Here is a 12200-nt window from a genome sequence, read left to right as displayed (position 1 = left end):
GATATGCTCCATTTCTTCTCTTGTTTTGGGGACTGTAACATTTGGTCCCCTTTCCTCTCCTGCCTTTCCCGTTCGCTGTTTCTCTTGTTCACTGGGTGCCACAGCTAGAGCAGCGTATGTGACCTCTCTGTAAGCTCTCAGGGGTCTGTAAGGCCAGGCTAAGGAGGCAAGATGGACAGACTGCTGCTGCGCTCTGACCTGGCTTAGCTTGAGCATCCACAGGGTCTTCACTGCTGCAACAGGGACAGGGATGGCTTCCAGCAAAGTGCTGGCAGCTGCCTCTGCCTTTGTGGATGCAGGATTTGGCCTGCCTGTTGGCAGAGCTGGCCCAGGCAGGGCTGAGGGCAGCGCAGCAGGGCAGCACTCCAACCTAACTTCAGTGCACTCCATAGTACAAGCAATTTATGGTGCAAGGATTAAAAACAGGCACCTAGAAGTCACCTATGTTAAGCATCTACTTTAAGATGAGCTCTGCATCTCCACTGTCGGACAGCTCTTCACTGTACCACCACCTCTTCTGGGTCACCAGTGACCCTAAACGTGTTAGCAGGGGAAGTGAGTTTCTTCCCTGAGCATCGACACTTTATGTTTTACTGCTGCTCCCCCTGACTTGCTCCACACCATTTCTAGGTTTGCCTCTTCATGTTTCAGAGAGGGCCCTTTGGGAGAAGGCTAACACCAGCCTGCAGCCACAGAGATGAAGACATGGAGCTGCAAATGCTTCAGCAGCTTTTTGTTTCAGCCTTGTTCTGTTTGACTTCTGATTATGTATTTGGAGTGGACCTGGGCAAGCTCTGCTCTGCTTTCCAGTAACAGACGGAACTGCTGCAGGGAGTTAATGGGAACCAGGATTTGGAAAAGCCCTATGCTTCCTCTGCATCCATAAATTTAGATATATTTTCTTGGCTGCCCTTTGCTGGAGCTGTTAAAGTGATGTTTGCTGGTCCCTCAGCCCCCATCTTGGCATGCTTTTGATGGGACAAAGGATAAGAAGGTGGGGCAAGGGTAAAAAACAGAAGATCAGGCTGAATTTGGCCATCTTTTCCAGCAGTGTGCTGTGGAGAAGGGGGAATCACCCACACGGGTCTTGTATGAAGGAACGGGCAGTGGTGCTTCTGTGTGCCCCTGTCACTGCTGCTGTCAGGATTCAGCATGGTGGGGATGCTCTGCTCCTGGGCCGGGTGACAGGGCAGTGCCAACCCTCAGCAGCATCCCCACTTTCCACAAGTGCCCTGCTTAGCTACTGGGTGCTGTCACACACCATACAGCCTTGGCTGCAGTGCTGTACAGCACTTTCCCTGCTTCACTTGTGCCAGTGATGCACATAACTCCGTCCATGAAGCTGTTTGTCCCTCTGTCCACTCTCCCTGCTCTGAAGGAAGGTTAAATTCCTCAGGCATGGGTGCCTCTGTGCTCCAATCCAGCCTTTTCCATCCGTGAAGCGTCCTGAGGCTGTGGAGCAGATCCTTTCTCCTGCATTCTGCTCCAGTGTAGCTCCACTGACCTCTGTTGGGGCTCGTTCTGACTTACAGGAGTGCAAGTAAAAATCAGCATCAGAGGAGGGGTTTCCTTAATGTCTTACAGTATTCCAAACTCCTGCAGGGGTGGCCTGAGTGCACCTGAGTTGTAAATGCCTCTTCTCTTTGCTGGTCCCCTTTCTGCGGGCTCCCTGGAGAGGCCTCTGAGGTCTGCTTGCTGTTTTGTGGCATTATGTTGAACACTAACTTTGAGTCTTGGATGGATGGGATGATTTCTGAGCATTTTCCTTTCTTCTCCCTGTGCCCCTCCATATCTTACCTCAGCTACACACCTGCCAAGCTGGCTCTTGCTAATTACTTAAGAAAGTAGTTACCTGTAATAGCAGCGTTCAGCCTCTTTGAAAACAGCTAGACCAGTGTGTTGAAGGATAGCTCTTTTTTTTTCTTGCAATAACTCACTGTGAGGGGTGTTTTTTCCCCCTCTCTATCTCATTTTGTGGTCTTTTTGGAACTGAAGCACAATGATTAGCCAATTCCTTATATGAACCAGCTGTGAACTCTCCTCCGTGGAGCTGTTCTATTGTTCCATACTCAGAAATTGGAATTATCAAAGAAAAATACTGAGCTGAGGCCAAGGTATAGAAACTTTGTTACTTGAGTAATGGGGGTGAGATGCAGTCTGGGAGGCGTGGAGGGATTAGAAACGCACTGGGGAAAGAGGAGGAGGAGGAGGATTTGGAATGGAGGGTCCTGCCGTTAGTCAGAGCTGCAGAGCAAGTGCAGGGGGATGAGTAACGGCACACCCGGTCCCACAGGTCTCTGCTCTGCAGACTGAATCCATGCACCCTTTCTTTCCAGACACCCCACTTCTCAAATTCCTGCTCATAACATCTTTGAAAAGATCCCGAGTCCCTCTCTGAATGTCCCACCAGCATTTTCCATTTAAATGGGTCTGCAGATACCAGCACTTGTCCCACCAGACATCTTGACAATCGTGGGGTATAAAGCAGTTTTGCCTGGGTCAGGACCAAGAGAAACAAGATATTTCTCCAGCTACATTTCTTTCTTTTAAATACTTTCCAGGCATCTATTGCTGCTAATGCTGTGACCCGACACTTCCACAGTCGCGCTGCAATTGTTCCACTTTGGGGATTTTTTTCCTCCTCTGATTGGTTCCCCTTTCCTACTCACATGAAGATTTGAGGGTTTCCATGCAGAGATAGCCTGGGAGATAGTGTGTGAGCATGCAGAGATAGTGTGTGAGCGTGCAGAGACAGTGTGTGAGCGTGCAGAGACAGTATGTGAGTGTGCAGAGACTGTGTGAGTGTGCAGACTGTGTGTGTGCAGAGACAGCGTGTGAGTGTGCAGACTGTGTGAGCGTGCAGAGACAGCGTGTGAGAGTGCAGAGACAGCGTGTGAGAGTGCAGAGACAGCGTGTGAGCGTGCAGAGACTGTGTCAGCGTGCAGAGACAGTGTGTGAGCGTGCAGAGACAGCGTGTGAGTGTGCAGAGACAGCGTGTGAGTGTGCAGACAGTGTGTGAGCATGCAGAGACTGTGTGAGCGTGCAGAGACAGCGTGTGAGTGTGCAGACAGTGTGTGAGCATGCAGAGACTGTGTGAGCGTGCAGAGACAGCGTGTCAGCATGTGTGAGCGTCTGTGTCGGTGTTCAGATTCTGCTGCGTGACACAAGCTTGGCATCGCTGACAATGGTGGGACCCAGTTCAGACTGCCAGGGTGGGATCCCTTCCTCCAAACTTTAGGTCTGCAGTAGAAGTGTCTGTGTGTATTCCCATTATCTTGTCTCAAAACACAGGGTGGCAGCGGCGCATTCAGGGTGCGTTTCATGTGACCCGGCTCAGGCGTGAGGCTTTAGCATGAGCGGGATCATACATGCTTGTTCAGAGGAGTCCCATCCTCAGTGTGGGCACAGCAGCAGGCCAAGCTGCTGATTATACACTTACTGAAATGCAGATCAGCACAGACTCGCTGTGTCACACCCATAAAAAGCAAAATCTAAAAGACAGATTAGATTAGATTAGATTAGATTAGATTAGATTAGATTAGATTAGATTAGATTAGATTAGATTAGATTATCTGGTGGTCTCTTCAACAGGATGTTCATTATCTCCCCCACGTAGTATTTCATGCCTTGGTGTGGCATTTTGCCAGGTAAATAAATTACTCTAAATACAGCCTTAAAAGACAAAGATTTAGTGCAGGAGAAGCAAGAGGAAATCCTTCATGTACATCCCTCACTGGGCTGAGCTGACGTGTTAGCCCTGAAGCAGCGGAGCACTCAGTGGTTCCCCCCCCCCATCAACTCCCTGCTCTGGAGCTGGAAATAAACTGATCCAGAGTGTTTTCTGAGCAAACAAAGGGAATTCCTCCTTGGTGCTGAAACAAGTGTCTCAAGTGATTCTTTGCAAGCAAGAAGTTTAGGAAGCCCCAACCATTAGCCTAGTCCACTTCGTGTTGAGGACTTCCAGTGCCCTCAGGAGTAAGAAATGCTGCTGCTCCCAGTCTTTACCAGTGTGCCAGCACACAGCCACCACAGCACAAAGTGTGCTGCGGGAATGTGGCCACTGCCACCTCTGCTAAACAAGAACCACCCTAAAGTGGCACTAATTATTAATTTTTGGAGAACTAAACTCATAAAAGCAAAATGCTAATGAGGTAATGGTGTCTGGTCTGGCAATGGGGGTGTCCTTTGTCAGGGTAGCTTATAGAGGCTGTGTCAGTAAAAGTTACTTCTCTGCCAGAGTAACCATGCTCCCAGAAGGTTTTCTGCTTGTGTGGAAATAAAGAGCGAGTAAATCATCCCCTGGTGCCACCCATGGCATGCCAGTAGGTTATACTGGGTATACCAGGTTTCTGGTTCAGCTGTGGGTCTTGCACTGGAGAAAAGGAACAGGTGAAGTGGAATCGATTTTCTCCGTCTATGAGAGATGAGGCAGCACCATCTGCTGGCGGTACTGCTTGGTCATGCTCTGCTCATTTCCCCACTAGAATGTTGGCTGATTAACCGGGCAGGAAAATAGGAGATGCTGGAAATTTGATGAAATCAGGTTTATTAGGCTAAAAGGGTTCCGTGTCCACCCCACCCATGACCTCCCACAAAAGGCTTGTTGTGGACTTTTTGACTTCTCACAAAGATGCTGAAGATGAGAATGGAGAGACTGGGGACAGCATCAGGGCACAGCCAAACTGGCATCCTTTAAAAGGCTGTGGAATTAAACCTGTGGACTCGATGGTTCTCATGGGTCACTTCCAACTTCAGATATTCTGTGGCAAACCTGCCTCCTCAATTTCTATCTCTCCTTTAACACCTGTATCCCTCTTGTCCAGGTGACCTGGAACACCACCAGTGCCTGAATCCTCCTTAGTCTATGCCTTACTGGATTTCTCCCCACCACATTCCTTCACCTGGGATGGGATGTTAGGTGAATACTGTATGTGGCTGATGGAGCAGTGAAGGCAGGTTTTTCAGTCTAGGGATGTGTGTCCCCTGATGGACAGACAGCTGTACATATCACAGTGGCTGTAACAGCAGGACTTTGCTCTCCATACGCTGGATTCTTTCTCACAAGTCTGAGACCAGCTCATGTTCTCCGTGACTCCTTGGCACTGAGGCATGATGGATCTGAGCCACAGTATCAGGGCAGCAAAAAAGGGAAGGTAGTGCTGGGCTATGAAGGTAAGTGAGGAGAAAAGGATGGTAGTTCCATGATCAGAGAGGGTTTTGTGACAAGGATGGACAAGTTCAGACCACCACTCTGCTACAGGTCTCTTATGTGGCCTTAGATGGCACATACATCAATATCCTTGAGATGATTTAACTTCTACTGGCATTCTGTGACTCAGTGTCATGCTGAGTCTACACAGAGGAAATCTGATGTTCTCCTGCCTTGCAGGGATCTTCTGAGGGTTAATATTTCAGGGTAGGGAGACACTCTGATCCATTAGTGACAGGATCTAAAAGAATGGTTCCTACCATGAAGTTTCTAACAGCATATCAGTAGGGTGGACAATCCATCTGCCAGAATGACCATCTCATGGTGTCTCTCTCTTTTCAGGCACTGCATCTGTTGCTGTCGCTGGCATCTTTGCAGCCTTAAGGATCACAAAGAACAAGCTCTCTGACCATAAGTTTGTTTTCCAAGGAGCTGGAGAGGTAGGACTGTTCTTGAGTTTGTTCCTAAATATGATCTGAATTTGGATGTAGAGAGAGAAAAGTCAACCATGAAACTTCCTGCAAGGCTTGGCTTGATGCAAGCAAAGCACAAAAGCGTGTTCCTTGTCACTAGGCAGGACACACAGGCCCCACATGTGGGTCTTGCTGCTGCATGTAAGTTGCAAACAATCTTCCAGTGGCCTCTTGGAGCAGCTTGGTGTAAATGATGGAGACAGCTTCTGCCTGTCAAGGTACCACTTCTGCTGCTCCAGCCTCGCTGGCAGCCTGCTGTGCTGGACAGTTGGGGACGTTGTAGCACCAAGAGTGCTAAAATCAGCCCCCTGCCCCACTGAACAACCCCATGCAGTGCTGTGAGATGGCCCAACACATCTGGACTAAATGACTTTTAAAGGTCCCTTCCAACCCAACACATTCTATAATTCATTCCATGATCTCTCATTTAAAATCTTCTCTCCCCCACCAAAAGATGTTGACACCCCAATGAAGTGTTTAAATAATGTGTTCCAGGCTGCCATGGGCATAGCTCACCTCATCCTCATGGCCATGGAAAAGGAAGGAATTTCACGTGAGGATGCCATCAAAAAAATTTGGATGGTGGACTCCAAGGGACTGATTGTGAAGGTAAATCTGTCTCCACAGCTGAGCTCCACTCCCCCACCACCTCCTGCAAGCTAGAGAGAGGCCAGAGCAGGAAGATACCTTGGACCCCTGCTCAGCCCTGGAGTAAGGGCTGCAGTTTTACTGGCGTCAGCAGAGCTGTTCCTGCTCTCAGAGGACTAGGTCTCATCATGACAACAGTGTGCCACCAGCACTGGTTGCCCTGAAGGCAATGAGCTGGGCTGGGGCTCTGAAGTGTTAGGATGCCCTGCTCTCCACGGTCTCAAGCAGTGCTGGACCCTCACTACAAGAAGGACATCGATGTGCTGGAGCATGTCCAGAGAGGGGCAACAAGGCTGGTGAGGGGCCTGGAGCACAAGTCTTGATGAGGAGTGGCAGAGGGAGCTGGGACTGGTTAACCTGGAGAAAAGGAAGCTGAATATCACTCTCTACAGCTGCCTGAAAGCAGGGTATAGTGAGGCAGCAGTTGGTCTCTTCTCCCAGTAATCAAGTGATAGGACAAGAGGAAAAGGCCTCAAGTAGTCCCAGGGGAGGTTTAGGTTGGGGTATTAGGGAAAATTTCTTTACTAAAAGGGTTGTCAGTCACAAGGTATTTAGAGACCTATAGCCATGGTGCTGAGGGACAGGGTTGAGTGGTGGACCATGGCAGCATTAGGTTAATGGTTGGGCTTGACGATCTTAAAGGTCTTTTCCAACCAAAACAAGTCTATGATTCTAAGTCTTGCATGTCACATGAGGTATTACAACAGCAACACTGTGCCCTGCTTGGTGGTCCAGCCTAGCCTAACTCTTCCCTCCCTGGTCCTCAGGACTTCTGTCCCTGTTCCTCCTTAGACTCGTGGAGACTTGTGCTACTTATACAATGTCTCTGCCCTATCAGCCACACCCTTCCTCCACACAATCAATGGATTTTGGAGAGCAAGAGGAGCAGAGCCCAGCCCCACCATGACATTACACCAACAGCTCAACGGCTGACTGGCTGATGCTGAGAACCTTTTCTGAGGAATCTGGTTTAGGCAGGACAAGAGATGAAATGAACTGATGAGTTACAATGTTATGTCTCCACCTTTTGCCAACAGACCAAAGTTTGACTCATTCTTTTTCCTCACAGGGAAGGAGCAACCTAAACCATGAGAAAGAAATGTTTGCCCAGGACCACCCCAGTGTGAACACGCTGGAAGAGGTTGTGCAGAAAGTGAAGCCTACAACAATTATAGGTGGAGTTCCCTTAGCATGACCTTTTCCCATCACTCCAGCTCTTCAGAGAGCATCTCTCTTTCTTCCAGGGCCTCCTTTTGTTCTCCTAGTTGAAACAAAATGAGCTGGATTTTTACCCACATTTTTCCCATTGTTTCCTCTACATCCTTCCCCTTTCAAATGTGGGACAGGGTATTCCTCTATTTGGAGCTGAGGTGGCCTCCCAGACAGGGTTTCAGAGGGAGGTGCTGTGGGAGGCAGGATCTGGGCTCCTGGCTGCAAACACAGGATGGCCACAAGCACCTCAGGCAGGACTCTCCTGCAGAGAGCCCAGCAGAGGCTATGAAGGTGATCAAAGGCCTGGAGCATCTCCCCTATGAGGAAAGGCTGAATGAACTGGGGCTGTTAAGCCTTGAGAAAAGAAGACTGAGAGGGGATCTGATCAATGTTTTTAAGTATCTCAAGTGTGGGACACAGGAGGAAATGACCAGCCTCTTCTCAGTGGTCTGTGGGGACAGGACAAGGGGCAATGGCCTCAAGTTGGAGCACAGGAAGTTCCTCACCAACATGTGGAAGAACTTTTTCTCAGTGAGGGTGACAGAGCCCTGGGACAGGCTGCCCAGGGGGGTTGTGGAGTCTCCTCTGGAGATATTCAAGACCCGTCTGGACACCTACCTGTGCGACCTGTTCTAGGGAACCTGCTTTGGCAGGGGGGTTGGACTCGATGATCTCTGGAGGTCCCTTCCAACCCCTACAATTCTGTGATTCTGTGACTTTGGGAGGAGAGGTGCCACAGCCAGACTGGCCTAAACACTGAGCCCAGTGGAGCAGAGGGCTTTGTTTTGAGACAGGCTTTTAATTCTCATATGAAATTCCCACTTGCATCTCCAGAAATGGAGCTTGTCCCTCATGCAGTTCACTTACTGACAGAGGCACTCAGGAGGGGTCAGCTCAATGCAGTGAAGCCAGCCAGTCAGAAGGCCCCACCTCACTCTGCTGTTGTTGTTTTAGGTGTCGCAGCCATTGCAGGAGCTTTCACTGAGAAGATTTTGAAGGACATGGCAGCTTTCAATGAGAGGCCCATCGTGTTTGCCCTAAGCAACCCCACAAGTAAAGCAGAGTGCACAGCAGAGCAGTGCTACCGCCTCACCGAGGTACCGGAGCCCGGCGTGGGAAAGCACGTGGTGACCATACCAAGGAAACCACAGTGGTGCATGGTGTAGGACAAGGGACAGTGGGCATGAGTTGAATCAAAAGAGGTTCAGGCTGGTCACAAAGAACAACTTGCACACTGGGAGTCAGGGGGTGGAATGGGCGTCCAGACTCTCCAGTCTCTGCCCTTGCAGGTTCTCAAGAACAGGATAGATAAAGCCCTGAGCAACATGGTCTGATTTCACAGCTGACCTCGCTGTGAGCAGGAGTTTGGGCTTCTACCAGCCTTAATTACTTTGTGATCCTCTAAAGAACACACTTGCCTCATTCACCCATAGCTGTCTGAGGCATCACATCCTCCCAGGTTACTGTCCCTGTGTTTTGCCACCCTGGCTGTTTGTGTAATGGTTTCATCACCCAACTTGGGCTCAATGTCACTGAAGAGTTATTGTCATGTGGATTGCCTTGGGGTGAGACAGGACACCTTTTTTCACTCTCCCCACCCCCCCCCCCCCCCCGACCCTGCTGCTGTCTAGGGCACTCACACAGCCCCCAGACCTTTATCCCGTGAGTTCTTCTTTGCGCTCAACAGATGGTTGATAGAGAGGAGAGAGACCCCACCTCAGCAAGTTCAGAGTGCTTGCAGTTGGGCAGTGCAAACACCCACTCAGTGCTTAGTGGCCCTGTCTGTGGCCCTGTCCATGGCTCTGGGGACCTCCAGACATATCAGCTGGAGATGGGTTTGGTAGAGGTGCCTCTCACTGACTGGCTGGAGCTTTTTCCTCTTGGTCACCAGAGTCCCGTGAGCGCAGATGTGACAAGCAGAAGTGTAAAATGTCTCTTCTGAATTCAGATGTCTCCTTCTCTCTCTTACCAGGGACGGGGAATATTTGCAAGTGGGAGTCCATTCTCAAAGGTAACCCTGCCCAATGGACAGACCTTCTTCCCTGGCCAGGGAAATAACGCCTACGTCTTCCCAGGAGTGGCGCTGGGAGTCATCGCCTGCGGAGTCCGGCACATCTCTGACGACATCTTCCTCATCACAGCAGAGGTTTCCAACTGGAATTTAATTCATGCTTTTAAAAAGGATTGTAAGAGGCACATGCACCTACTTCTGGTGTTTTGAAGAACATGGCTGTGGGCAATGCCCTGAGTGGGAATGGCACAGCCTCGGCAAAAAGCTGCAGCCTTTCCCAGTCCCAGGGAAAGATCATGAGGATCATGGTGAAAGATGATTAAGGGCCTGGAGCATCTCCCCTGTGAGGAAAGGCTGAGTGAGCTGGGACTGTTCAGCCTACAGAAAAGAAGAATAAGGGGGGACCTTATTAATGTTTATAAATATCTTGAGTATGGGATGCAGGGGGAAATGGCCAGCCCCTTTTCAGTGGTCTGTGGGGATAGGACAAGGGGCAATGGCTGCAAGTTGGAGCACAGGAAGTTCTGCACCAAGATGCAGAAGAACTTTTTCACACTGAGGGTGACAGAGCCCTGGGACAGGCTGCCCAGAGGGGTTGTGGAGTCTCCTTCTCTGGAGATACTCAATACCTGTCTGGACGCCTCCCTGTGCGACCTGTCCTAGGGACCCTGCTTTGGCAGGGGGGTTGGACCCGATGATCTCTGGAGGTCCCTTCTAACCCCTACAATTCTGTGATTCTGTGATCAACCTTCCATTGCACCTACAGCACTTCCATCATTCTGGCTCCAGCTCTGAGTCTGTGATGAAATGTTACCACTCCTGTGCTCTGAATGGTTCAACAGCTCCCACTGAGAACTGGTCCCAGCTCCACCACTGCTGATGTAATGCTGGTGAGCCTGGTACCTGCTTGAGATCGTCTCTACAAACTGCCTTTCTCTTCTTTCTAGTCTATTGCTGCCGAGGTGACAGAGCAGAATCTTGCAGAAGGAAGACTCTATCCCCCTCTGGACAGCATCAGAGAGGTGTCTCTCAAAATCGCAGTGAAAGTGAGTACTTTGTGGTAGGGAGGGCAGGAATTGCCCTGGCATGATTTTTGCTTTCTGTTTTTTTTTTAATTCAACTTTTTTCTACAGCCTAAAGCAACAATTCTAAGGAATTTCCAGCCAGAGTTGCTGCTTTCATTTTTCCTATCACTAAAACCCAAATTTGAAAAATTCCTCCTGATTCTGGGTGCCTCACAGCTCACAAAGTCCTGCTTCATTGCTTGGAGCTGTGAGTGCTCAGCACTTCAAAAAATACCCCAGGTTTAGGGTCGAGTTTGGACATAAAGCCAGTTGCCAAAGGATTTTAGGTTCCAAACTGCTGTTTTGGAACCTGAATTTGATAAGGGCATATGTATCTAAATAATATTCCAGGTCTGGGTTTGTTGTCTAACAGTGGGATTGGTGCCCTGTGTATATCAAATATGTAATTCCCGTTCAGGGGACTCCCACTGAGTATCACACTGGCCTGGAGTTACTGGTGGATGCACAGAGGAGGTCAAGGGTGTGAGGGGAGGTGGTTAAAGCACTGCTCTCCTTTAGTTGCTCACTCTAGCCCTTTTTCCCCGGGCAGCTTGCATTCCCTCACCCAAGGGATGAAGTGCAGCTGCCTCAGGGAATTACATAAAGAGAAAAAAGAAAAGAAAAATGAAAAGGAAAAAAAAAAAAAGACACAATTTTGATTGGAGGGAAGAGGGAAAATGCAGCCTGGGTCAAACTGCAGTTGGTTTCAGCTTCATAATGTGCCAGCGTTGTTTCATCAGCTCCTTTTGCTTGTCTTTTTGCAGATTGTTGACTGGGCCTACAAGAATGGTCTTGCTTCTTGGTACCCCGAGCCAGCAGACAAGGAAGCTTTTGTGAAGCAGCTCGTTTACAGTCCTGATTACGATTCCTTTGTCACTGACGATTACCGGTGGCCCCCCGCGGCCATGCAGACACAGGATGTGTAAGGGTTGTGAGAACTGTGTTCTCATCTGTACCATCCCTTCCCCTGGTTCCCATCACCGCTGATCCAAACGCACCTCCAGGCTTGACGAATGATAAAAGTAAATGAATCCCAGTAGTTTTTTACTTGCTGCTTTTTCTCTGTGGGAACCTATCACTAGGGAAGAAACCAGAGTCCAGGATGGAGTACTCCAAGGAGTACCAGCCCATCCCCATCAATGCGCACGGCATGTTGCTGCTATCTTAACCCCGCAGCTCCAGCGAGAAGCCACCCTCCCATTCCCAGTGGGAGTGCTCATGGGAAGCTGGGAGCCCAGTTCCACCATGGCAACTGCACGTGTGACCATCCCTCACACACGGCAGCCACACTCTGCCTGTGGCTCTCTGGGTGTGATGGGAAGTGGGTGTGTTGCCCTGGGAGAGGCGCACACTTGGGCAGTGCTACCCGTTCCTGCATCTGGGGAGCCTCATCCAACCCAAACTGGTGCATGGGCCACACAGCCTGGCACTGTCATGCACCCCACCCCTTGGAAACAAACCCCTAAACCTCCCTCAGCCCCATGGGCACAACAGACTCACTCCCCTTTGCAGTCCAGGGCATAGGAGCCAAGTGATGCATGGTGGGGAGCAAAGCCGGAAACCAGGGCACCCCCGAACCTCAC

At 49.9% G+C, this 12200-nt stretch overlaps 1 protein-coding gene across 2 annotated transcripts in view; it reads left to right on the top strand.

Moving 5' to 3' along the window:
* The window catches only part of ME3 (malic enzyme 3), a 143457-nt gene extending 131813 nt beyond the window's left edge, over positions 1–11644 (top strand). For both annotated transcript variants that reach the window (XM_084261103.1, XM_084261104.1), the window contains exons 8-14: positions 5552–5649; positions 6178–6291; positions 7400–7505; positions 8497–8639; positions 9515–9688; positions 10501–10599; positions 11382–11644. In XM_084261103.1, coding sequence (XP_084117229.1) covers positions 5552–5649; positions 6178–6291; positions 7400–7505; positions 8497–8639; positions 9515–9688; positions 10501–10599; positions 11382–11543 — 896 coding nt within the window. In that variant the 3' untranslated portion in view covers positions 11544–11644. The remainder of the gene's footprint in view (positions 1–5551; positions 5650–6177; positions 6292–7399; positions 7506–8496; positions 8640–9514; positions 9689–10500; positions 10600–11381) is intronic.
* Positions 11645–12200: the final 556 nt, after the last annotated feature.

The sequence above is a fragment of the Gallinula chloropus genome, assembly GCF_964237585.1.
Source record: "Gallinula chloropus genome assembly, chromosome: 1".
NCBI lineage: Eukaryota > Metazoa > Chordata > Aves > Gruiformes > Rallidae > Gallinula > Gallinula chloropus.
The sequence above is the reverse complement of the archived record's forward strand: the minus strand, read 5'-3'. Positions and strand labels throughout refer to the sequence as shown.